Source organism: Peromyscus californicus, unplaced genomic scaffold (genome assembly GCF_007827085.1).
Source record: "Peromyscus californicus insignis strain IS unplaced genomic scaffold, ASM782708v3 Scaffold_12__1_contigs__length_115047231, whole genome shotgun sequence".
In the NCBI taxonomy this organism is placed as follows: domain Eukaryota; kingdom Metazoa; phylum Chordata; class Mammalia; order Rodentia; family Cricetidae; genus Peromyscus; species Peromyscus californicus.
The window spans coordinates 87,978,422-88,005,250 of NW_026294413.1; the positions used below are offsets into that span (position 1 = coordinate 87,978,422).

At 43.3% G+C, this 26,829-nt stretch overlaps 1 protein-coding gene across 2 annotated transcripts in view; it reads left to right on the forward strand.

Moving 5' to 3' along the window:
* The window catches only part of Cacna2d3 (calcium voltage-gated channel auxiliary subunit alpha2delta 3), an 844,638-nt gene that overhangs the window by 326,574 nt on the left and 491,235 nt on the right, over nucleotides 1-26,829 (forward strand). For both annotated transcript variants that reach the window (XM_052733778.1, XM_052733779.1), the window contains exon 5: nucleotides 20,801-20,963. In XM_052733778.1, the coding sequence (XP_052589738.1) occupies nucleotides 20,801-20,963 (163 nt within the window). The remainder of the gene's footprint in view (nucleotides 1-20,800; nucleotides 20,964-26,829) is intronic.

A 26,829-nucleotide genomic window follows, 5' to 3' on the forward strand; every position in this document is an offset into this window, starting at 1 on the left:
CTCAGTAGCTGAACAAAGCTACTGCAATACCTAGCCTGCAGCAGAGCAGGAATTTCAAACCAGACTCTAGGGCCCATGGGATTTTTCTGCTATGCCAGACTACCTCCCATTATGATGTATTTAAGATGGACTGCATGGGGTTGGTGAGATGGCTCAGGCATTAAGCCTGAAGACATGAGTTTGGTCTCTGGTACCCACATGGTGGTATGAGAGAACCGGCTCCTACAAGTCATCTACTGACATACAGATACACATACTAAATTAATTAATGTGATATAAAAATGACAGAATGTCTATTCTCTTTTTCACTACTTTCTCTCCCATGTTACTGTGTCTCCTTACTGAAAAGCACCATTTACTATACAAAACAGATAGCTGGGGCTCCTCCTTGACTTGACTCATCCTTTGCTCCCTACACAGGTGTGTGCAGGGCTAGAGCAGTTCATCTCACAGTTGGCTTTTCTGTGTGGCATCCGTTCAGGAGTGGCACATTCCAGGTGGGGCATTCCCAGGGACATTGAACAAGCTGGGACAGAGCTAGTCTCCCTTCTAGCAACCACCCCGACAACCAGGTGGAAGAAAGTCTGTAGTCAGTATTGAAATGCCTTCAGTGGATTTGGATTTCTTGCTCAACTCTTCTCTAAACTCAGGGCAAGCAGCTGTGACTGCTAGAAGTTAATACTATTGTTCACTTCTATTATATTTTAATGATTTATTTTTATTTTATAGCCTGGGATATCGGTCTGACCATTTCCCCTTTCTTACACAAAGTTCTCTTTTTAAAAAATTGAATTTAAATCTTGAAATAACATCATAGTGAAAGTAGTAATTAATGAGCAGAGCAGGTACTCTAATGAAGCATAAATTGTCCCACAGTACAAGAAAGACTAGCACTTGGAAAACCCAAACTTTACATCTTTCTGTTACTTTTAATTCTGTTTTAATTTGCTTTTTAAAACCAGTAAATTCCTGAACTGTGCCATGGCTCGCAGTTTCCCTCTCCTGGAGACACCAGAACCCCAAAGGAAAGAGAACAAGTGTTAGCCCGCGGCTACCAATGAGGCCGCCATTGTCAGACACTGTTTAAGACAGACTACTGGTGAAAGAGGAAGCCGCACAATCACTATTACTAAGTGTGGTCAAGTGCACAGAAGTAAACAGTTGAATGTCTTTAAAGCTCTCATAGTCATACGTGCTCAGCAGGCAGCTGTTAGCCAAGCTTGCATCATCCTTGAGTCCACAAAACCATGACTATCTTCATAATCTGGAAAGGCCAGTTCTGCTTATGTGTGGTCTTGCTTGGCTTTTAGGGGTTAATCTTGTAAGAGTCCAGGAGAATCACCTCTGCAGGCCAGTGCTTATTCCTACACAAGGTACCCACACAGACTCATATGAGCTGAACCTTTAGGATTCAAAACCTCTCCTAAATGCTGACTCTGTAATGCAATGGTGTCGGGTTACTGACCCTCCAAATGTCTTTTGTTTCCCACCATCCCTCTAGTAGGGGCTCTGAAGAGAACATGCCAAGGTTACCATACACACAGAGCAGTTCCTGAACTGGTGCCCCATGGTACAAAGTCTCTCTGCTTCTCAGACCACCTCCTTTCCTATCACATTTCACCGCAGTGCCCATCACCACCACTCTCTCCATCCACTTCCCAGGTAGTAGCAAATCCATGTTTTCATTGCTGAGTGAGTCTTGGAAGAGGAAAAAAAAAGCATAAAAATAGGAGCCAGGGACAAATAAGTTAAAGGATATAAAATGTGCATGAAAATTTTAATCTGAAACATGAACTTTTCAGTGATTTAATGATTATGGCTGGCCAAGTTGAGGTGTCTCCTGGTTTCTAGGAATATTTCATTTTCTTCTCTCTCTGTATGTGTGTGGGTACTCTTGATGGAAAATATGAACTTGTACTTACGTATACCACAATGATACCGATGATGGTCAAATGTCTGAAAAGCCCGGGGACACATTCCTGAGTCTGAAATGTGTAGACAGGTGAGGGAGCCCAACAACTTTTCTGGTGGAAAGTTTGTTGCAAACTGGAGAGATCCAGGTGTAGAATGCTGAAGACTCGCGCAGGTAACAGAGAATAATCATTAGAAGAAATCAAGCCTTCTGACTCATGAAGCTGAGACCATGTATCTCTGCCATGACCCCAGATGTCCCCGAGTTGAGGCACTTTCAGATTCTGGGCAAGGTGGTGTCACTGTTGGGAAGATGAGCAAGTTGTAGAGATGCTTACTTCCGGGTGGTCTCCAAGACTCAGTTTCCTGTAGGTGGAAAGTACAGCTTCCATGTTTCCAGGAAGGGAACCTAGAGAAGAAACCCGAAAGAGGGGCCTCCGGCTCAGCCACCTTTGGATAATGAAAACATCCAAAATGAGAAGTCACACCAGCATTTTATTTCCAAAGCGCTGAGGCACCTACCAGCTTCATCTCAAACCTTCCCGCCTTTCTGATGTTTCCTTTACACAACCAAAGTGGAATTGTGTTTTCAGTGCGTTCCTGGGATGCGTGCAGAATTTGCTGGAAACCTCAAGCAGATGGAGAAGTTGTGTGATCTTCATTACCACCCTCTGGAAAGCCTGCAGCTAATATTCCACCATGGCCCTGGAATCTCGAGTGGCTTCTTGGTGACCTGCCGTCTGTGGCTTCTTGGGGAGAGATCAAAGACTTGGAAATAGCCCAAGCATGTCAGAAGCTTGGTCCTGTGCTTGGCGCCTCTGTGGTGATTTGTTCTTGCAAGCCTAGCCTTTATATCTTTTTCCAAAAATTGTACACGGCACATCCGTGCTCCAGCCTGGTTGAAAAGCTGATAGTTATTCTCAGTTTATTCTACCCCTGACTACAGGCAACTCTATCTCTAGATGAGCTTTTGGAATTCCATTTGCTTAGGCCTTATGAAGTGAATAAATTTGAATTAATGTGTGGCTTTCTTCTGGGAGGAGGCAGTTATTCTTTGAGGGGTTAAGTGATGTCTGCTTTAGTTTATGATGCGTTCAAACATCTTCAACACCATGTTGCCGTCTTGGCTCTTTTAGTTTATAAAAAATTTTTTATTAGGTAATGCTAATATATATGTGTGGGGTTTTCTAAAGTGAGTTTCTCCTCTTGAACAGCTCTCTCTCTCCCCCTTTGTGTGTGTGTGTGTGTGTGTGTGTGTGTGTATACATACACATATATTCCTTTGGGTTGAACTTGGCAGATAAACAATTTCCCTTTTCAACGTAGCACTTGGAAGAAATATGTATCAATAACAGTGTAAGAAAGAACTCGAAAACCCAAGAAATGCATTTGCTGTATTTGATGACTCTCTAGTGGTATTTCTTCCTCACAATTAAAAGCAGAATCAAGACATCATGAATGAAACTGATACTGTAGACTCAATTATCACTTGGGGACAGGGAAGGGGGAGTGAGAACTGTGAAATTCTTTGTACATTAAAATTTTTATTATTGGATTTTTATCTCTAAATAATGCTAAATGAAGCTGTGTCTAAACTCATGAATGTTAATATGGTATAGTTTCCACTTCCGTGACACTTAGCTATTCTGCTCGTTATTACCCCCTTATAGGCATTGATGGTTTGACAATTGGAGCTTTTAAACTAATGGAAGGCTTTTCACCAAGTAGAATGCCGTCATTACTACCAAGCAGGGAATGCTGAATGGGAATTGGGAGGGTTTGAATCAATCTCAGAATACATTATTTTACAAAGACTAATACCCATAATTTGTGTTTATTTCCAATTTTCTCAGATTTGAATAAATTAGGGCAGAGATTTATACCATTCGTCTTCTTTTAATGTGTTTCGTCAGCTCCCAGAGCATTAATCAGGCTAACTCTATACCCTCCAAAGATGAGCATACACACATGTTTGCTTCTTGATTCTGTAATATACTGTGGTCCTGAAATATTTCATGATAGTTCCTTGCCTATGATGTGTGACTCAGCGACTCGGGTGCCTTCCATATTATGGGTATTACAGCTGGGGAGATGAGCTTTTGGAATTGCTGTATGAAGAAAAGCCAGTATGGGGACTCATGCCTCTCAAGTAAGAAGTGATACATAATACTTGTTCTCACAACTCATTGGTTAAGCCAGTCACATGGCCCTTATCAGCAGCAAGGGATGCTGGTTGCAGTTGAAGTCATAGAAACCCAAGCAAGCCTCTTCTTCCGACCATCTTGACATAACCCAGGTGGCACAAACTGACAGATAAGGAATGGATGATTGATGGGTCCTTCTAAACAACTTGGCATTCAGGGTATGCCATAGCTATTTGAAATGGATAAAGGAGGGGTTGAAAACAGCATAGGGAATATTAATGCTAAGGGGCATTTGTGTGTATCTGTGCACCATTATCCTAGCTGTAAGAGCCTGCTGCTGAGCTAAGTCTGTATGCCAATATATATATATATATATATATATATATATATATATATATATATATATATATATATATATATATATATATATATATATATATATATATATATATATATTTGAATCCTGGTGTACATAGCCCGGTATATTCTGTCTTGTGAATCTTAGGGCATCTAAAGCAAACAGCATCTGCTGTAGATTGGGTGGATACACTTCTGAGCCACCTAGAGTACCCTGCGAGGACAGATCTCCTTGTTAAGGTTATACAGTGATGGTTAACTTCAGTGACAGGACAAGCCAGCTGACATTTTCTCTCGCAGGCAGAACAGTTGCCTGGTTTACTGTTCCCTTCCTTCTGAGATTTCTTTCAAAGCGAGTGTCCAGGCACTTGGTGGATTTATCTTCTTATATTAGCTCTCATTATAATGGTTATTTTTTAAAAAACTGTGTAGGCTGCCATATGGATTTAAAACAGCAACCAGAAAAATAAATAGAGCAGGCTAAGAGCGTTCATCAGTTTCGGCGGCCTGCTACCTTATTTCTGAGTAGTGTTGCCAAATCCATGAGGCATATCATGGCGTTATAATTTCTAGGTTTGATTTTCTTGACACATGGCATCTTATTTCTATATCATAATTCCGAGTTTATCATAATCCAGGTAACCAGTCCACTCAAACACATAGAGAGAACCTGAAAAACACAAGACATCGCATGAAATAAGTGTATTGTGATAAATGCTTGCCTTCCTAGAAAATATTGTTCAATTGTAATTCTGGAACTCAGCCCAGAGCCACTAAGGTGGCGTGAACTTGGAGCCGTCCACAGATTCAAGGGTAGAATCTGTCGCTCCCACCTCCAACATATTCAGACACTTTGTGAAACTTCATGAGCTGCCATTTGTTTGTTAGTTGGTTTGTGTTTCATCAGAGTAGGGGGATTCAACTATGATAGGTCCTCAGCAATGAAACAGTATGGAATCCTAGTAAATTATCCTCATTATAATTTTGTTGGGGGGCATGTGTGTGCTGCAGTGCATGCGTGTGTGTGTGTGTGTGTGTGTGTGTGTGTGTACAGGTATGCATATGGGGGCCAGAAATCAACTTTGCGTGTGTTCTTTGATTGCCGTTCTAACTTATGTTTTGAGACAAATTCTCTCAGTGAATCTGGGTCTTGTCGATTGAGCCAGACTGTCTGGCCAGTGAGCTCCGGGGATATGCTTGTGTCTTTCCCCTGTGTTAGGATTCCAGACCTGCACCACTGTGCCCAGCTTTTAGGAGAGTATTGAAGGGTCTGAGCTCAGATCCTCATTTTCCTCTTTGAGCCATTTCCCCCACCCCCCTTAGCGTAACTTTAAACAATTTTAGCATTGTTTGAGCGACACAGACCTTATTAGCGTGGAAAATGAATCATTGTTCTTCTAGGTTTTGTGAATGTCTAGACATTCTTTATATGCCAGCTGGTTTGCTGCTACTGTAATGAAATGCCCGAGTGAATGAACTAAAAGAGAAGAAAGGTTGATTTGGGCTCACAGTGTGAAGGTTTCAGTTCGCAGTTGATTAGTCTCATTGCTTTTGAGCCCACGGGGAAGCAGACCAGAATGATGGCAGCACGTGACAAAAAGAAGCTTCTTATGTCATGGTGACAAGAAAGGACAGAGAACGAGAGGGCTGCCCACTACCCATCTCAAGTACATGTCCCGACCAACCAGGTTCCTCCTGCTAGGCCACCTCTCAAAAGTTGCTCTTTCAAATAGTGCCACAGTTTGGAGACCTAGCCTGTAACACTCCAGACTTTGGGGTGCAGTTACCTAAACCCTAGCATCTAGTGTGTCTAGAAGGCTTTTTTTTTATCCCCCTGTTCATTCCCCCTTTCATAACCAGCAGTACCCACTGGCAACGTGGTGCCTTGCTGTAAGCGTACTAGTGGGAATCACATTTATTGAGAAACCACTTTTTTTTTTTAATCTGAGAGGAAGTTCTATGTTTAAGACAGTAATTAGTGATTTAAAGAAGGACATTAGTATCATTTGTTACCCTAGCAACTGGAGACAGGCATCATGTCCTTCTGTGATGTGTGTCCTGTGGCCTTGATTGTCTTTTTCTCTAATTAACATCTTGTGAGAAAAAAAGTAATTCAGCGGAGCGACTGGACCACAAGGATATTAAGTGCTAGAACACTCTAAATTGCAGTAATCATCATGATAATGAGGCCACATATTCAGTGTCTATCTTTGAATTGCTTCCTAACTCTTCTAAGTGGGAATGATAAAGTTAGCATGATATGGGAACAAGGGCTGATTTATTTCTTAAATTACACTTTGTGAAGAAACATTTTTTTAATATATTGGAAATTGTGAGAGTCACTTTGAAGAACAAACTAGCTAGATAATTTTAAATACAGGTCACTATTATTAATATGCAACACTAAAGTCATAGATTTGTTTTATAGCCAGGGGGCCTCAATTATGTATAGTACCTTATTGCCAAGGCCCAAGAACCCTTATCCTTCCCCAACTTGCTACCCATTATAGATTCAAATCCATAGACAGACCAAGGAAGTCTATTTCCTGCACACCAAAGCAGCTCAGTACAGGAGAGTTAGTTGTGTAAATTGGTTTTCTTTTTTGTGTGCAGAGGCTGTGTGCTGACACTCAGATGTTCACGTTCTTGAATGCAAGTCATGTAGAAGTCAGTTTTTCTTATTGATGATTTGAGATTTGGCTATTACCTCAGAAGGTGCTTTTAAAAATCCCTTTGTAGGGGCCAGTGAGATGGCCCAGAGGGTAAAGTTGTTTGCCACCAAGATTGACAACTTGAGTTCAATCCCAGAGACCCAGATGGAAATAACTGACTCCCACAATTTGTCCTCTAACCTCCATATGGTAGTGGGTATACTCTTGAGCGCACTCACTTGTTAGCTTTCTCTTACACATACACATGCACACGTACACACACATACACACATCACACACACAAACACATGTAATAAAAATTTTCTTTATAATGTAGTTAGTAGACAACTTTTGGGACCTTGGCCAGTTGAGCAATGATATGATACTCCCATAGGAGCCCCTTCTATCAGATGAGTGGGCTCCAAGAATTATCTTCACATAACTTGGCTCCATCACCAACCCCTCTCCATCCAACATCCTACCCTCTTAGGTTTAGAGAATTGAGTAAAAGTTGTGGTACTATGAAGCCAGTCTCAGAACAGAGAGGCATAAACGAGTCCCCTCCCTCTTTCGTCTGTGATGGTTTTGAAAAGAGGAAGGTTCTCTTGCATTGTGAATAAAATATTAACATCCCCAAACAGCAGTGGGGTATTTTGGCCCGTAGATGATGAATGTGGTGTTCTCAGTCTCCTTTATTCATAGCATTTCCTGGAAAAGGATTTAATAGGTCAGTCTGGGTCATATGCTCTTACTTCAAGTATGGCTGACAGGTACCCTTAATTAAAACCTAAAGAGAGTTAGGTGGCTCTTACTGAAACCAGGGAGAAGAAATGCTGTGCAGACCAAAGGGACATTTTCACATTGGCCTTCCCTTCTGCCTGAGCAGGGTTTGCTCCATAGAGGTCAATTATTTCCTTTCCTCTTAAATCAAGAAAGTCTTGATATAGATAATTAGGCAGGGATTTACTTTTTGGATAAACTTGCCTCCACTCTGATCAGAAGAAAAATGGTTCACTTACAGCCACAGGTATTTCATAGTTGTATATACACAAGCCCTTCATGAATAGTTCCACCTAGGTAGGTGCTATAAAGATGATTGGGTCAAAACAGCATATGTGTGTGTGTGTGTGTGTGTGTGTGTGTGTGTGTGTCCGTGTCTATGTCTGTCTCTCTGTCTGCCTACATGTTCATGTGCTCACATACAAGTGAAAGATAAAGGTCGATGTTTGGTGACCTCAGAGCAGCAGAAGCCCCTGGAGGATTGTATACAGAGCTGGTCCACTTGCCTGTCAGTCTTCTCAGATGTCAGTTTGCTAAGATGAGAATGGGAGACCCAGATAGGTACTGAGGGTCCAGATGAGAGGGATGGTGCTGACCTCGGGCTAGTCTTGCAGGATAGTTAATCTACATGGTCCTTTCGACTGGATGTAGGATTCCGTACAAGATAAGTGAGGCATATCTCCAGGGAGTATTAATGGCAGGCCATGGGAATTTGTGTCACATATGGCTAGGACTTGCTTCAAATGTGGCTAGCAGCATTCCACTGTCTAGGTAACCGAGATACCATAAAAGTGAGAAAAGGAGAAAGCTAGTGTGACTCTGGCATCCCTTCTCCCTGCTTCCTGCCTGCCATGAAGAAGCTCCTCTGCCAGGCCCCTGCCTTAGTGATGTCTTACGCAAGTGCATAGGGCTGAACCATCCTAAACTGAACTATCTAAAACCATAAAACAGAATAGGTCTTCCTTAATTGTCAGGTCTTCTGCCACAGCAGTGCAAAAGCCCCAATGTATACCTTGCCTTTTCAAACTATCCCCTTCCCTCTGCCTATCCAGCAGCTCTACCACCACAGTGATTACATCACGTGTTTAAGTGATGTAGTTAGAATCAAAGGAAACCTCCAGTATACAACAAGACTTAAGCCCCAATAAAGGCAGCTCTATCTCTATCTCTATCTAAATATCTGTGTATCTATATCTATATCTGAACCCTATACCATGATCTAGGTACAGATCTTCTTCCTCCGTTTAGTGTCCAAGTCAGCTCCACTGTAACAGAAGTGGTTGTGAACTCATTTGAAAGATGAGGTAGCAGAGGTTACGGCGGCATAGCAACAGAGCTGGGACTTGAATTCAGCACGTTGGAATGAAACACTCCACTTCCAGGCTTTCAAGATTGAGTGATAAGCGGCCGGCAAAAGGCATCAGCCCAAGGTCTGTCTAAGCAGCTTGTTAAGGGGGCCATTAATAGTCCAACACAAGTGCCTCTCAGGCTGCAGATTCCAGATGGCAGAAGAGGGATATTCATTATCTTTTTTCTTAAAGGAGCTCTGACACTTGGGGAATTATAAGTGAGTTAATGTAATGATAATACTCAGAAATATCCTGGAACAGATCATTTACAAATCAATTTTCACCCATGAAGAGAAAACGAGATTACCGAGCAGTAACCAAATGGCACTAGATGTCTGAGAGAGGCTGGGCTGAGTACGGGTATGTGTCACTTATGCGCAGGGCATGCATGCCTGGAGAGTTGGATATTTGCGCGCCTCATTTGGGACTAATCTTCCTATTAATTTTTATTTTCTAATCTAAGTTGTAAAAAGCTGGCTATCATCCCAGAGCAAGAAAGGGTGGGAAAACAAGCTTGAGAGGGGAGAACCCAAACACATGGAGAGCTTGTTGTTGGCACTATGCCCACTGCTCCTGTACACTTTATCCCTTTCTAGTTCATCTTCAGAAAGATCTGAAGGAGTGTCACCCCCTCAACCCTACAGAAAATGAAACCGAGCCCAAGTATGTCAGAATGCCGTAGGAAGCGAATGTGGTGCTTCCCTGTACACTCAGCTCCCAAGTCTGGTTCTTTTTTTTTTTTTTTTTTTTTTTTTGAGACAGGGTTTCTCTGTGTAGCTTTGCGCCTTTCCTGGAACTCACTTGGTAGTCCAGGCTGGCCTCGAACTCACAGAGATCCGCCTGGCTCTGCCTCCCGAGTGCTGGGATTAAAGGCGTGTGCCACCACCGCCCGGCCCATCTGGTTCTTATGGCCAGATAGCCTGGGATCTAGCATCTTGAATAGTGCAGAATGTGAAATCCACACTGCATGGGAATCAGGCAGCTCGGCGATTCTCCCTATCCTGTTGGGAGTATGAAAATGTCCTTCTGTGTCGTTGGTTGGTCATATCTGTTAGGGCCTTTGGGTAAAGGGCTTAGCAGTAGGAATAGTGAAGGAGGGCTTTGGGGCAGGGCAGATGCTTCAGACATCTAGGGATCTGTGATGTCAACAGGTTCTAAGGGGGCCAGCCTTCAGAACACATCCTTCAGGGGTTTCCAGTGTTGTGAATACCATAAAAGAACGGAAAAGGCCAGATCGTCCAGTGGTAAGAAGGGCTTCGAGAAGAGTGAGAGAGTCTGTACCTTCCAGGTGGGGTGGAGCTTGTTTCCATGGATACCCATTGTTGAGTTCTTACCTGTCCTAGCTCTGCTGGGTGCTATGATAGCAGCTTGGCACACAGCTGTGAAGGCATTTACAGCTCTTCATCGTACAGATGGGATGATGGAAGCAAACATAGGCATTTATAAACACTCAGTTATCCTGCACATAATTATCCTACTATTCCATGTATCTGTCTGTCTCTGCACTTTCCCTGGAGAGAACCTGGCCCATGGTCACTTACTGAAAGGGTTCTCAACTGAGTGTCTAGGATCTCCCCTCCAGGCTGGGTTTCATGAGTTGCCCCTGTCAGGTTCAGGCATGAGTCAGTGTGGAGTGATGTACAGGCCCACCTCTCTGGGATGTTGCAGGAGATTGTGTCTGTGGCATGCACACATAGGAAGCAAACAAAAGATTTTTAAGGCAGAATAGAATCACTGGGTACATCACATGCTTGCCACCCACACAGCAGGGCCTTGAGTAGTACCATGAGGTTCTTCTGTTTTGTGACTTATCCAGCAGGAAGCAGCAGCCGCCACCCTCCAAAGCACCATGGCTCAGCCTGTACTGCATACTGAGTCTCTTGGGACGGCTGAAGGAATCCCAGTGCTAGGGCCCTGTCTGCGGACACAATTTAATTGTACTAAGGTTCTAACAGTGTGGAGATGTACTGCCTTGGGACATCTTGCTGGTGGAGAGTAGGTTCCTGTCACACAGGATAAAGAAAGAATCTAGGCAGGACATAGGAAAATGAGGGCTTGCAGGCTCTCTTCTGCCAGCTGCTTGCTTGTGTAAATAAAGTTTTATTGGAGCCCAGTCACATCCCTTTGTTTATGCCTTGCACTTGGCTGCCTTCACTAAAATAGCCAAATTGTATGTTGCAACATAGACTGTCTGGTCTGCAAAACCTAAAATATTTACTCTCTGGATTGCCAGACCCTAAACTGGGGAGTGATGAGTTTCGAGGCTGTGGGTGGCAGGAAAGGGCTGGGCCATACTTCAGAGGAGGACTGAGTTTCCTGTGGTAGAGATGCTGTCTCAGAAGCTTCACTTGGCCACAGCCTTCCTGTCAGGGAGGGCACACAAACAGAGCCTTCCCATGCTCCACTAAGGAGACCCATAGCACCTCCAGCCTGACCTGGACCACACCCCATCAGAACTGAAAGTAGTCATGGTCTGTGTCAACAACAGTATAGAAGAGGACCCCTCTAGCCAGAGGGGTGGACAATGGAACCACTGTTCTCTTTACCTGATAGTGACAATGCAGAGCGTCAGCCCCAGTCACTTCTTTGTCATTCATCCCTCTTCTCTGGTACCCACTCCAGTGTCCACAATAGTGGCAGATGCCACGACGTGTTGTAAATTTGGCCATGCTGTTTCCCCATCTTCAGTCCACATGAACCCTGTGGACATCGTGGAGATGCACAAAGCTGACCACAGAGCAATGTCTGTGTAACACAGGAGAGGCCTGCCACCCAAGTGGATGCTGAAACTCTCATCTAGTCCATTAGCCACCAAGTCATCAACAATGCCACTGTGCTGGGGCTGGGAATGCCATGGTATATGACACAGACACAACTCTTGCAGCATGGAACTGTTCCCATGAAGATGTGTGTACCGATTAAAAGATAGCATGTGCGTGTGTGTGTGCATGCACATGCTATCTTTTAATCGGTACACACACACACACACACACACACACACACACACACACACACACACGCGCGCGCGCGCGCACAGTGAGCTCCATGATGCTTAAATGGATAGTAGTCTGTCAGACAAACTTGGAGAATGTTCCACACGACATCCCACCAAACCCCAACCCAGTTTAATGTATGCATTGTTCGTTGTCAAAGTGAGTTGAAGGCTCTGAGAAACCTTGCAACAAATGGCTTATAGCCATCTCACCAGCTCTCTTTTTGATGTTAATGAACCCTGGCTTTTCATGTAGTTTCCAAACTTTGTTCATTAGACTAAAGATCCCTTGACATTATTCTGCGGCATGGTTCACAGCTCTCAGATCCTCCTTGGAAAATACCACTCTGGGATACAGCATTTAAGTATGGTCCCTGAGATGTGCAAGGTGAGCCCCCAGGACATCCAATAAGGCCTTTATTATTTCTAGTCACTTTGAGTATCATTTTCTGTGTTGGTTGGTTGGTTGGATGGTTTGGTCTACAAGGGATTAAATACAGGGTCTCCCACATGGTGCATGCTCTGTCACTGAGCTACTTCCCTAGACCTTTCTTTGTTTCTCATTTTGAGACAGTTATCTGCCTTTGAATTTGCTCTGTAACCCAAGGAGGCCTTCAATTTGTAATCCTCCTGCATCAGTCTTCATCCACCACAAGGCCCAGCTTGTATATAAATTTTAGAGGTGTTTTATGATGTGTACATGTTAGCATAATATTTTAGTACTACAAATGAGTTCTAAACAAATATATATGTTGGAGATGCTGCTCAAAACCCTCTAAGTGGAAAGAATGCTTGTAGATAAAAAATAAAATCTAGAAAATGAGGACTGGAGAGATGGCCCAGCCAATAAATATTAGGCTCACAACTAAAAATGTCCAGGTTCTTCATCCAGAATCTGGGATGCTCTCCCTTGGCTCCTTCTGCCTTCTTCTTAGAGCTCCCCTTTCTACCCACACATCAGCTAGCCTGGGTCACTGTGTGTCCCCATCTCCCCACACAGGCTTCCAAGCCTAGTTATTGCTGTGTCTCTCCTCCACATAGCCCAGGCCCCCATATTCTAAGAACCTTTTCCCAGACATCTTTTAGATCTCCATTACCCAAGGACTTTGTGGTGTTTTATTTCTGCCTCTCCCAGGCCCCACAGCACTCTAGTGCAAGGACTGGCCAACTACATACTGAAGGCTACAGCTTCTGTTCTATTATGTAAACTAGAGGTAAATTAAGTTTTAATGGACCAATTCATTATGTATGAAATACTGAAGCAAAAACTCCAAAGCCTGAGATGTTTGCTGCCTAACTGCTGCTAGAAAAGCCTGCCTGTCCTGCTCTGTAGAAGAACTTGAGACAATCCCTTAGTGAATCACTACATCCCTCATCCTCTGACCAGGGCAAGCTCTGAGGTCAACACACTTGCCACTTTGGTTCTTGTATGTTGCATGCTCCATCTGGTCTTCCGGATCCATATCCTCTGTGCTCCTGCCACACCTGGTAGGTCTTCCAAACACTCACTAACAACCCTAGGCGTGTGAGGAAGAATTAGAAATGTTAAGGTGATGTGGACTAAGCATGCCGTTTCCTCAATCCCATGGTCAGAGTTTCTGAGCCTGGTGATGACGGCAATGTCTTCTGAAGCCTGGGGAATTATTATTTTATTATTGCTATTGTTTTATGTGTGTTTGTGTGCATGAGGATAGCGGTCAGAAGACAGCTTGCAGAAGCTGGTTTTCTCCTCCTACCATGTAGGTCCTAAGGTTCAAACTCAGTTCAGCAGGCCTGACAGCAAGTGTCTTTACCTGCTGAGCTATCCTACCTCCCTGAAGAATATTTCTTCTTGCTTATGATAAGGCAGACTTTTTGAAATCAGTACAGGTGGACACATGAGCTCAGGCAGGACAAGCTGAACACACAGTTGTCCTTGATAAAACATGACTCCCCACTGAGGAAAGTGTTACGTTTCCATCCTTACTTCATCTATATCCTGAGTCATGAGACTTAACCAATTACATGAAAGTTTAGAAGCTGCCTCCAGGATGTGTGAGCCACAGCTACACTGTCATTTAGGGGGCAGGGCATGGCTTTGTTTTTGTGAATGGAACTATCAGCCCCCTGGGAGTAGGGAGGTGAAAGTGTGAGCTTGAGAAAGTGTGGCAGGCTGTGAAGCCCTTGGGAGATGCCTAGAAAGCAGAGTCCTCATAAGAAGCCCCCGTGATCCTGGTGATCAAGTTTTTTCTCTTTTAGGAGAAAGATATGGCTACTTCTGTTTATGGTACTTGTCAAGTAAATGGTGCTTTAAAAAAAAAACAGAGGGGTGGGGATTGTTCATTTAAATTCTGATGCTCTAAAGATCGGGGATTGGGGGCTAGGGAGATGGCTCCTTGGATAAAATGCTTGCCATGTAAGCATGAGGACCAGAGTTCAGGTCCCCAGCAAGCATGCAAACGCCAGGCAGGTGGGATGCATGCCTGCAATCTCAGCACTCCCGAGGCTGAGAGGGGGAGGGGGGTCCTTGGAGCAGCCAGCTAGGCAGACTATTGAAAGCCAGGAGCTTTGGGTTCATCGAGAGATCTTGCTTTAGTAAATAAGGTAGACAGTGATCAAGGAAGACCCTAGATGATGACCTCTGGCCTACACCTAAATGTACAAGCATATGCACCCACACCATGTGTGCCCACACAGGTGACTATGCATGCGTGCATGCAACACACATATACATATAAAAATATGTAAAATTAAAGTTCATGAATTGATAATTTTAAAGACAATTAAAAGATTCTGTGACTATATTTTTGAGGTATCCATTCCTATTTAGTGAAACAGTTGTTTTTTTATTTTATCTTGTTTTTAGTATTCAATCTAATGAATACTGAGAAATGAATAAATCCACGTGGCCCACACTACATAAAAAGGGGAGCTTCCCAATACCTCCACCTTGCCTCACAGTTGTACAATAGGCTTGTCCTTTTTAGGACTTTCAATAAATGGAATCTCACATGTGTGCCCATAATGCACCTGAGATTTATTCATGTATTCAGTGTATCTGTAATTTGCTCTCAAATGCTAACCCATTGCATGAAGATATCAAAGACTCATTTATCCCTTCATCTCTTGGGATATTTTGGTTATTTCTATTTTGGGACTGTTATGAAAGGGGCCTTTGTGAACATTCATGTAAGTATTTTCTTGTGGGCGTATGTTCTCATTTCCCTACGGCAGGGACCGCTGGTTTGTAGGGTGGTATATGTTTTACTTTGTGAGAAAGCACAAAATATTTTTCCAAAATATTCATGGCATTTTATATTTTCACAAGCAACTATGTGAGATTTCTGGTTACTGTGTATCAGAGGCAACATTTAATGTCAGGGTTTTTTATTTTAGCTATCCCTTGGGTGTGAAATAGTGTGTGATCGAGGTTTTATTTCTCACTTCCCTGATGGCTAATGATGTTGAACATATTTTAGTCTGCACCTTGGCTGTTTATACACCTTCTTTTGTAACATGTGCCCATATGGTGACTGGAATTTTAAGTGAGTCATCTGAGTTCAGTATGTATTGTTGGTGCGAGTCACTGGCAGGTCTGTTGCTTTTCCGTAGCCCTGGCTTCCCTGTTTATTTTATCGTGGTGAATTTAATTATGAGAAAATTTGAATTTTTATAAAGTCCCCCAAATTATTTTTTGATTAGTGTTTCTATATCCAAGAAACTAATGTCTAACAGAAGGCATAGATTTACATTTAAGCCCATTAATTTAATGTGTTTTAGTTTGGATGTGAAGTGGCCTCCTAAAAGGCTCCCATCATTGAAAAATGGCTAGGTCATGCTGGCTGTGAACTAGTCAGTATTAACACAATGATTGGTGCATAATTTGATGACATTGGGGGGGAACAGGATATGGGTCTCAGTTGGAAGAAGTAGGTCATCAAAGCCACTCAGGTGATGCCTTAAAGAGTGTATATTGTCACTGGTCTCTTCCTGTCTGTCTGCTGGCAGGCAGGAGAGGAACAATTTGTTTCTAGCAAGCTCTCATGTCAGAAAAAGCAGGGCATGGACTGCAGCCTCATAAACTGTGAATCAAACACTCTTCCATTGTTTTTCTCAGGGACTTGGTCAGAGTGACAGAACATGACTAACATATTATGTTATGATGGAAGGCATGTAGGACTTTTGATGGTATTTTTCTACCTTTAGTCTTTGTTATAATGCACTGTGTTTGGGAAATCTTCAATCAGCAATAATCATACTTCAGATAGACCTCATTGGCTACAGTACTACACTTCTTAGGTTGTATGAAAGTCAACCAGGTTAAGTTGCCAAGTAAAACTATTACAAGACCAACTCCCAATATAAATCAATGTAAGTCCTGGCACTGGGTCTCCATTAACATTCCCAGCGACACAGTTTTAGAGATTTCAGAGGTACTGTTACAACTCCTTACCTGGGAGAGCTAAGTGCACTCAGAAATGACACTGGGTCAGAACCCTGGGAACCTTGTACCTAGTGTCCCCTGGACAATTGTCTCATGTCCAGTTATCTCATTGATGATTTTGTTTGGTGTCTTTTCACTGTAATGACTCTTCTCAAAGAACGGGCTTCTGCCTCCATTGATTTCTCTCTATTCATTTCCTGGTTCTTTTTTCACTGAATTCTGTTCTACAGATTAAAAGAAATACCACCTCAGTTTAATCCTCCTTACTTTAGATTTAATGTGCTCCTGTCTTTTTGTTTACTGCAATAGAAGCTTAGGTGATTGTTCTTAGGTCTTGTTTCCTTTTTTAATAGACTCAGGTACTGTGATTTCCCTGCCCGCCCCCATGAACTGTTTCATGTGTTTTGATCACTTGTAACTATCATTTTCTTATGGTTTAAAATTTCTCCAAAGTCCTTTTCTTTGGTCCGTGTGTCATTTAGAAGCATACTTTTTAAGCCCCCAATGACTGGGAATCTATATGCTGTTTCAGTTTTGCTTTAATCCACTATGGACAAGGAACATGCTCTGTGTGACTCATATTCTTTTAAACTTGGAAAGCATCTATCGTGACCCCAAATGTAGTCTATCCTGCCGAGTGTTTGGAGCAAGTACCCTCACATGTGAGGCAAACAAATATATTCCGTTCTTACTGGATGACATTTTTTTTTTATACAAATGCCAATTCAGTTCAATTTGTGCTGTCGTTCACTTCATCTAGATTGTTACTATGTTTTTGCCCGTGAAGCCCAACAATAACCAACCAAAGCACTGATGGGTGTAGTGTAGTGGTGGCTTTATGTTTCTCCTTGAAGTTCCATTGGTCTTTGCTTTTACATACCCTGTACTACTACATCAGTAGTGAAATTGCCTTATAAATGAGTATCTTAGTGCATTTGTAATGCCATAAAAGAATATCCTAGACTGGATGGTTAATGGAAACAGAAATGTATTTTCTCCATGTTTTGGAGGTTAGAAGGCCAAATGAAAGATGCCAGTGTATTTGGTGTTGGGTGGAATCTGCTCCCCTCTTCCAAGCTGGTTGATTTTGTGTCCTCTGTCAGAGAAACACCATTTTTACATGATAGGAGGTGGGTCGGCAAGTGGGATGAACTCCCTTATCACACCCTTCTATCCGGGTACCAAATCTCATCCGTGAGGAAGGGACCTCACAATACAGTTGTCTGTTACTGTCATCACACTGGCCATAACTGAACTTTGTAGGAAGCATCTTCAAACCAGAGCACAGAGCATTTCTCATCCCCTGCCCCACCCTCAGTCTCTTACAGCTGAAACGATTCCTTTCCCTCATCCACAAACTATTATCATCCAATAACTTGTTGCTGTCTTTATTTTGAAGAAGCTTTTACATGTTGGATCAGTTAAGAATACAGAAAAAAATCTTCATTTATTCCCACCTTATGGTCTTTCTGTGAACTGTGCTTTCTGACCTGCTTACATTTCCTTCGATGAAGAGCTTTGAACTAACGACAAATCCTCTCCACGTCTATGTGACTAGATCTTCATTTCTTGCTCATATGTGGAGGACAAGCACTTTTGGATACATAGTACCACCTAGGTGGTTTTGATTTCCTTTGAGTACTTCAAACAGTTTACTCCATTTGCCTCTTGCTTTCATGGTTTGTGAAGAGAAGTATGATGCAATATTCTTGCTTCTTGTATTAGTTAGCATGGCAGTGGTTCTCAACCTTTCTAATGCTGCGGCCCTTTCATACAGTTTCTCGTGTTGGTGTGACCCTAAACCATGGAATTATTTTTGTTGTCACATCGTAACTGTAATTTTGCTACTGTTATCAATCATAGAATAAATATTTTTGTGTGGTGGTATTGTGTTCCCCGAAATATTGTGCATGCTACTAAACTTATCTGGGGTCAGAGAACAGAACAGCCACAATATTAAACATAGAGGTTAGGCAGTGGTAGCACACGCCTTTAATCCTAGCATTCCAGAGGCAGAGATCTACCTGGATCTCTGTGTGTTCAAGGATACAGCCAAGCATGGTGACTCACGCCTTTAATCCCAGAAAGCAGCCTTTAATCCCAGGGAGTGATGGCAGAAAGCAGAAAGGTATATAAGGCGTGAAGACCAGAAACTAGAAGCTTTTAGCTGGTTGAGCATTCAGGCTTTTGAGAAGCAGTTCAGCTGAGATCCATTTGGATGAGGACTCAGAAGCTTCCAGTCTGAGGAAACAGGATCAGCTGAGGAACTGGCGAGATGAGGAAACTGTGGCTTGTTCTGCTTCTCTAATCTTCCAGTGTTCACCCCAATAACTGGCCTCAGGTTTCATTTTATTAATAAGACCTTCTAAGATTCCTGCTACATTTTTGGAGATAGAGGTTTTCCAAAAGGGGTCGCGACCCACATGTTGAGAACCACTACTTTTGAGTACCAGAACTATAAGGAATCTATATATTAAGAGGGGATTTGGTACAGCAGCTTACAACCTGTGGTTTGGCTACTCCAACAATGTCTGTCTCCCGACGAGAAGGCCAAGAATATGATGGTGGTTCAGTCCACAAGGCTGGGTGTCTCACCTGGTCTTCAGTATATGTTAGAATCCCGAAGAGGTAGGGTCTAATAACAGCGGGATAGATAAACTTGCTAGGGAGAGTGAGGGCGAGCAGGCAAAATGCAAAAGCTTCTGTCTCTCATGTGTTGTTATGAAAGTGTGGCCTAATTTAGGGTGGGTTTATTCCACCTCAAATGACCCAATTAAGAAAATTCTCGCAGGCATGCCCAGGTACTTGGATGCTGATTCCAGATGTAGTCGAGTTGACAACCAAGGTTGGCCAATACAGTCCTGTCTAGATAAATCATTTCCCCCATCTAGCTTCTTTCAAGAATTATTCTTGGTTTTCTACAGTTTGAATATGTTAAGTGCCAGTGTAGACTTTCCTATTTATTGTGCCTGCTGCTCTCTGGGATTCCTGGATCTGTGGTTTGTCATTAATTTTGGACAACTCTCAGCCCTTAAAAACCAAGTGTTTCTTTAACTCCTACATATTTTCTTTTCCTTCTGCATACATGCACTCCATGATTTGCAATTGTCCCATAGTTTTTTTTTTATTATTTTTAATTTTTCCCATTGGTTTTCTGGTGGAGGAATTTCCATTGACATGCCTTCCAGCCTACTGATTTTTTCTTTAGCTGTGTCCAGTTTCATTGTCCATCAAAGGCTTTTTTTATATATGTTTCTGTGTTTTAATTTTAGCATTTTATGTTAATTCTCTTGTAGTTTAGCCATCACTCTGCTTTTGTGCTGCCCAGTTTTTGCATGCTGTCCATGGATATTTTTCCGTTTATCCTCTTATCATTATAATTCTTTTAAGATCCCGATCTGTGAATTCTAACCAAACATAACAACTGCGTGTCTTGCAATATTGTAAAATTGGTAATAGCATGAATCTGGGGGTGGGTAGATCACTAGTGTTGGAATTCCAGACCTACTTATTAGCATTGTAGTTTTCAATAAGTATATATTAAGAATCAAATGTGTTAACCCCCGAAGACCTTAGGCTAATTTCCATAATGAAGTCAGTCTTGTTTATATGTGAGCTGGTGTAGACAAAGCCTTTTGTGGAAAGCACCTTGCAGGACAGTCCTTTTCTTTGCTGCCCTCTCTCATGGAGACACTCCCTCTAGATCTTTTCTCAGTTGGCATTCTCACCTCATTATGCTCCTTTGCAAGACTGTCATAACAGTGAAGCCTTCCCTGAGCATTCTGTATAAAGATGCATCCTTTCCTCTCCTGCTACTGACCTGTTTCATTATCTTTCCACAAGTGTGGTGATCTGACATAGTATAGACTTTCTTATCCATTGATTTGTCAACTTAAATGTGTAAGCTACTTTAGGACATGTTTCATCTTCAGCTTACAAAGAATAAAATGTTTTAGAGCAATTTTCTCTGTATTCAGATAAAGGTTTCTTTTTTTTCAAGAATATTGAATAGCATTGGCAAATATTCCTTTAATGCTATGGCACCCAGGCAAATGTGGCAGATACTCATTCCATAAGTAGATGGGCATCACAAAAGCAGGAGACAGCACACTCTGTGTGCCCAGGTCTGCCTGGAGTTTCCTGCCCTTATCTCTGAGCCACCAACCTCTAATACTTCTGACTTTCTCTTTCAGTATGAATACTTCAATGCCGTGCTGATCAATGAAAGGGACAAAGATGGGAACTTTTTGGAACTGGGGAAAGAATTCATCTTAGCCCCCAACGACCACTTTAATAATTTGCCTGTGAACATCAGTCTGAGTGATGTCCAAGTGCCAACGAACATGTACAACAAAGGTAAGCCTCCTTGCTACTGCTCCCATTAGAGGGCAGAAGCTGGTGGACTGAGGAACACACACCGAGTATATCTACATATTAACTATTCCAAGTATCCGACTGGGTGGATTAAACGTGAACCTGTCTGCCTGGATGCTCTCTCCTTCGTGCTCATGTGCAGTGCAGAGATCAGCAGGCTTTTTCTGTGAGTCTCTTTGCTCTACCTGCCTCTCTGCAGTCTCTGTTACAACTGGCTAGCTACTGTGTAAGTTGGAAGCATGACTGTATCCCTTTAACAAATTTATCTGCAAAATCACCTCACCAGATTAAACATGCTTACTAACCCAGCTTGTCTCTTCCTTTGCCTGCTTTCCTTCCTTGATGGTATTTAAGGGTTAGGGAGCTTCTGTGAGACAAGTTGTGTGTTGTCCTCTTTCCTTCCAGAACAGAGACGTGTGGACATAACAAGTTTCTGTGTGTCCAGGCTTGACTCCCTCAAATCCATTCTGCACATGGACACTGAAGTGATTTTCCCAACATTCTCGTCTGCCCATTTGAGTTGGAAATTCAGTGGCCAAAGACTGGGCTCTGGCATCCAAGGGTGCTGGTTAGTCTCCCTGTTACACCTGCTTCTGGTGGTGACCCCAGATGCACCACCCCTTCTGTGGAGATCACAATTCCTTTCCACTGTGATGGGAATAATAATTGTGTACAAACTGGCTATGGTGGCACTCATTTGTAATTCCAGTGCTTTGTAGGGAAAAGAAGCAGGGATATGTCCTCTTCTAAGGTCAGCCTGGGCTACATAGTCAGAGGGTATAGAATGATGTTGTGTAGCTTTATGCATTGAGCTGTCAATTTGGGGAAATCACACATCTGTTAGCTAAGCTGCTGAATTGCTCCGAATCACCAGTTAAGGGGCGTGGTCAACCATAAGCTTCCAACTCTGTATCTCGAGGACATTTTTCTTGTGCCCGTGTCTTGTGGCTGGACACTTCATGACTCCCTGTCCTGGTTTGCCTATTATTCTCCCTTCAGAGTCCGGGGAGGCAGCCCCCAGTTCACTAACTATTCTGACAGTTATTAGGGATCCCTTGGTTTACCAAACATAGCCACCTTCTTCAAGGCATTTGCAGTCTGGTGTGGAACAGGCTGGTAATGAGATAACTGAAAGACTGGGTTATCAACATTATAGTTCCATCTCTGGAGAGCGAGAGGACAGTGAAGTCCAGGGAGTAGACCTTCCCTTGCTCATGTGGCTAGGGAATGAATCGCCATTCTTTCTTAGCCCCCTTTTAAAAGGTGATAGCAATCTAAACTCCCTTCAGAGGACTTGGGGCTGGGCCATGTCTGGGCTCCTTAGGGCACGGATGGAGCCTTGGCTTGGCATTCAGCATGGCCCAATAGAGGTTAGTCCTCCAGGAGAGTGGTAAAGCTGCTGAAGACTTAAATGAAACTGCCGTTTTGTGCAGTGTAGCTAACAGGAAAAGCCATTTCTAGTGTTAAATACGTTCTGCACAGAAGATGAAAAATGAACATGATTTTATAGAGTAATTTCAGACATGAAACAATCCAGAATGGTCTTTTAAAACATGACAGTGACTTCAAGGTTGCTTGAACCATTAGCACCATGATAGAGATGTAATTGCATCCTGGGATTTAAAGGCATAATTGTACCTTCTAATGGTAGTGATGTATCAGGGACTCAGATTGTCATTGGTCACATGGGCTTTACAATAGCATCATGAAGATTGCTAGACAGAATTCTGACAGTCTGACAGTTTGAGTTACAGGAGTTAAATAATGAGATTTAAGTCACCCTTGGCAGTCCTCATGGGGTCTGCCTGTCATCTCCTGCCCAGGTCCAGCCCTGCCAGGCTATGGAAAGTGAACCAGGGTCAGCCAGGGGCTATATCTTGTCTCAGCCAGGCAGGGAGTAACTGCCCATAGGAGAGAGAGAGGGACTTTAAGAAAATTCTGGACTCTAACTCAAACCAGCCTCCCAAAGTCTCTTTTCAAGCTGCAGAAATATATTTCATGTTTAGAAGGCCTCCCGCTCAGATGTAGTTACTGATGACATGTACACAAAACACATGCTCTGGGCTTGGTCACTGGCTCTCACGTCCCTGGGGTGGAAATCTTGCTTTCAGCAAAGGAAACCAGCACACGGTTCTTCTCCCCGCTGCAGTTTGGACCCCGTGAGCACACGGCAGTGTTTGATGCTTCTAAGTTGCTGCCGTGTACTTCATTGTTGGGCGGAATTTCCAGCAGCTGTAGATGAAAGTGGCGGATAACTCCAAAATGTCTCCCCTCTGCTTTCTGCCTCCTTAGCAACCAGGCCGGTGCTTCCCCATGTGGTTGCCACTCTGTGGCTGCCATTGTCATAGACATAAAAGATACTGCAGCTTCACAAGTGGCGACAGGTGTGTAAGTCCCACAGGGGGTCAAAAGAGCTGGTTTTTTGGGACTCTTTAGACAAGCCTTTGAGTAGTCTTGGGCTCCGGATATAGTAGAATCTTTACTAACTGTTCTTAGAAGATCCCTGGGGCTGTGAGTCTGACTCTTAGAGATGGGACCATCTAGGCCTTTAGAGCTATAAGTGTCTTCCAGAAGTGAAGCCCAGGGCAGGGGCTTTTGTGAGGCTGCCAGTGATCTGGCAGAGGACTGGAAAAACATGCACTCTGTGTTGAATACCTTTTAGGCATGTCCAACCTTTGACATTGCAACACAATGTAATTTACAAAACTATGCACACCCAAGAAATCTACCATTGAGTTATAAAAACAATCACAAATTAATTTCACAGTGTTTCACTAAGTTTCTGATTTTGTGTTGGTATCTCAGAGTGCATGAAGCCCCAGGGATCACCAGTAGGACACACTTTAAGAAGGTGAAAGAAGCCGGGCGGTGGTGGCGCACGCCTTTAATCCCAGCACTCGGGAGGCAGAGCCAGGCGGATCTCTGTGAGTTCGAGGCCAGCCTGGTCTCCAAAGCGAGTTCCAGGAAAGGCGCAAAGCTACACAGAGAAACCCTGTCTTGAAAAACAAAACAAAACAAAACAAAACAAAAAAAAAAAAAGAAGGTGAAAGAATGTAAGATTTATATGTACATGCCACATATGGATATATACACACTAGTACATATTAGGCGTTATGTGAGGGATGGTGTATACGTATGCATGTGGTCCATGTATATGTGTGGAAGAAGATGCCCTGTTCTCCAAATCAACACCATTGTTTCCATCTCTCTCCTCTGTCCACCCAGGTGATAACCCCTCCATTCCTTGCATATACCTTTCTCTTCCTTTCATCACTCACCATTCATTTCTATTACCCTTGCCTTCCCTATCTCTGCTTCTCCAATGCCCATCCTATAAAAGCAGCTCCAATGCAGCTTCCTTTGCGTCTCCAGACCTCAGGGGTGTACATGCCTTGGTGCAGCTTGGCTCTGTCCTGGGCATGTCCTGTTTCTGTGCCTTCACTCTGCCCTTGGACTTCTTTCTCTGAGGGCAGGGAGCCTACAGAGTCAGCCTTGTGTCCCTGTGTCTTGAGGCCCTGCAGGTAGATTATTTGCTGATGTCTGCTTTCCTAGTCAGCCAGCACTATGCTGTTCCATAGTTTTTTGGTTTTTTCCAAGCAATAGATACCTACTCTGGCTGATCCAAATGGAAAAGACACTGAAAAGACCTTGGGTGGTTTACAAACTTTTTACAAAAGAAAGAAGGCTTAGAATAAGGTTGCTTGGAATGGGGGCTGCTGGGAGCCAGAGCTAGCTTCAGAATCTGCCTACTGAGAATCTCATGCCTCCATGGATTACCCCACCACCACACTTGTGACTTCATACAAATGTGCATCTCATTTTCTTCAACCATGATTTGGGCTGGATAATGAATGACTTGCCTGATTAGACTTTGTTAAAAATTAAGCATAGGTAAGGATGTCTGGCACATGGTGGCCATATAGTATAAACACTGTGGCTTAAAATGTATGTGTCCCTTAAAATTTATAGTTAACACTTCATGTCAGGGTAAGTGGCATTAGAAAGTCAGTCTTTTAGGAGGTATTGAGGAGCTAAACTCTGAGACTGAGGGAGTTTTCTGGTTAGTGGGGCTGGGGTGCTGAGCATGGGAGGTTGGGCTCTGGCAACTTCTGGTATAGTCCAAGAAATGATCCACAGAGTCTCAGAAGTTTAGTCAGGTCACGGGAGGATGGGAGAGCCATCAGAAGCTCATGAAAGCCACGAGGCTAGGCAGCTATATTTGACAACTTGGCCAGGAAGAGTTGTGTAGTGTACATTGGGATGCATTCACCCCAGAGAAGACTGAGAAGGAAGAAGAATCTGGGCCTTGCTTGGAGAAGATCCAGGGGAGAGGAATGTGCGTGACTCAGGACTGGAAGGCTGTGGTAGGAAGGTTAGGGTACGGAGTCCCAGAGTGCAGGTGCTCTCTAGGATGATGAGCTTGTGAGGGAAGGAACCGCACTATGATAGCCTGGATACAGTACACAGACAACAGATTCTTGCCGCAAGGAACAAATGGGTGAATGGTACAACTGAAAACACGGTTGCACTTAATCCAGGCATGGAAGACGAGAAGGCTCAGAAGTACCCAGTTCTGCTTCTTCCTTTCATTGCTCAGTCATGGAGGGGGATGGCGGGGATACACTACTCCAGCAGAGGTTCTGAGAAGGTGTGAACTGCAGGATGTAGCCTAGGATATTTCTTTATGTTCTAGACTTCCCAGAAGAAGTACCGGTAAGACCAGGCGTAGGCTGCCAGGCTAGGCTATGCTTGGAGGGCCTGCAAAATGAAAGGAGCTTCTGGAAGACCCATCACTGATGGATGTTGCAGAGTCTGAGGAACTGGTTTTTCTGCTACACTGTAACAGGTTCTTCTAGGCAGCTCAGAGAGAGAGCCAAGATCTAATGAGGCAGACTCCGGTCTCCTGCTAAGAGGACCAGTATGTGTTGTAGGACAGGCGGGCGCTCTGGTTTTGCATCTGTCAGATGTCTCAACCTATTTTTCAAATGTTGAGCTTGATAAAATGCAAAATGCATTTTGCCAAGCACTTTCCCCCTTAATTACATGTGTATATTTTGAAGAAAATTTAATCCATATGTTTCTGATTTGTTTACACAGAAATCATTAAAATGTTGTTTATGAAGAGCCATTTGATGTGCAAGAAGCCTTCACAAGCCCTTTAAAAAGCTGTTTAAAGTCCCTTGCCCCCCCTTTTTTTTTGCATATGTGGGTGGGGGCAACATAGGAGAAGGAGGTTGCTGAGCACCAGGGCTGACCTGGTAATGTTAGAAATGAATTCCAACTCTAATGGTTTGTTTTCTCCTTGGGATTCTGAGCCGAAGCCCATGGAGGCTTGGCTCCCGCTTTCCTGCCTGTCTACTGACTCCTATGGAGTATGAATGGTGAGGGCTATAGAATAGAATTCAGGGTCAAGATCAGAGAACAGACCAAAGCAAAGCTTCAGCTCCAGAGAAAAATAGGCAAGACATCTCTCTCCCTAGCCTGGTAGCTGCTTAATTACTATAGTCCTCAGGAAGGCCCCAGAACTACCTCTGACAGAAGCTATGGTGTGAGTGGAGAGGTTCAAGTTTAATAGACTGCTCTTTCACACTTCCCCATTTATGTGCATGCACACAAAGACATAGACCAGCATGTGTGCACACACGCACGTCCCCACACTGGTATTTTCTTGGAAGTGGTGTTAATGTAAGAAGGGTATCACAGGGCCTTTTGTGCCTCTCAACACTACAGGCTTGTATTTGGCTTCGAGATTGTCCACGAGTAGTCAGAAGGATGGATGCATGGATGCATGTCATGTGACCTCCCTTAGAGGTACGTGGTCCCTACTGCTTCCTGCTGTCCATGTGTG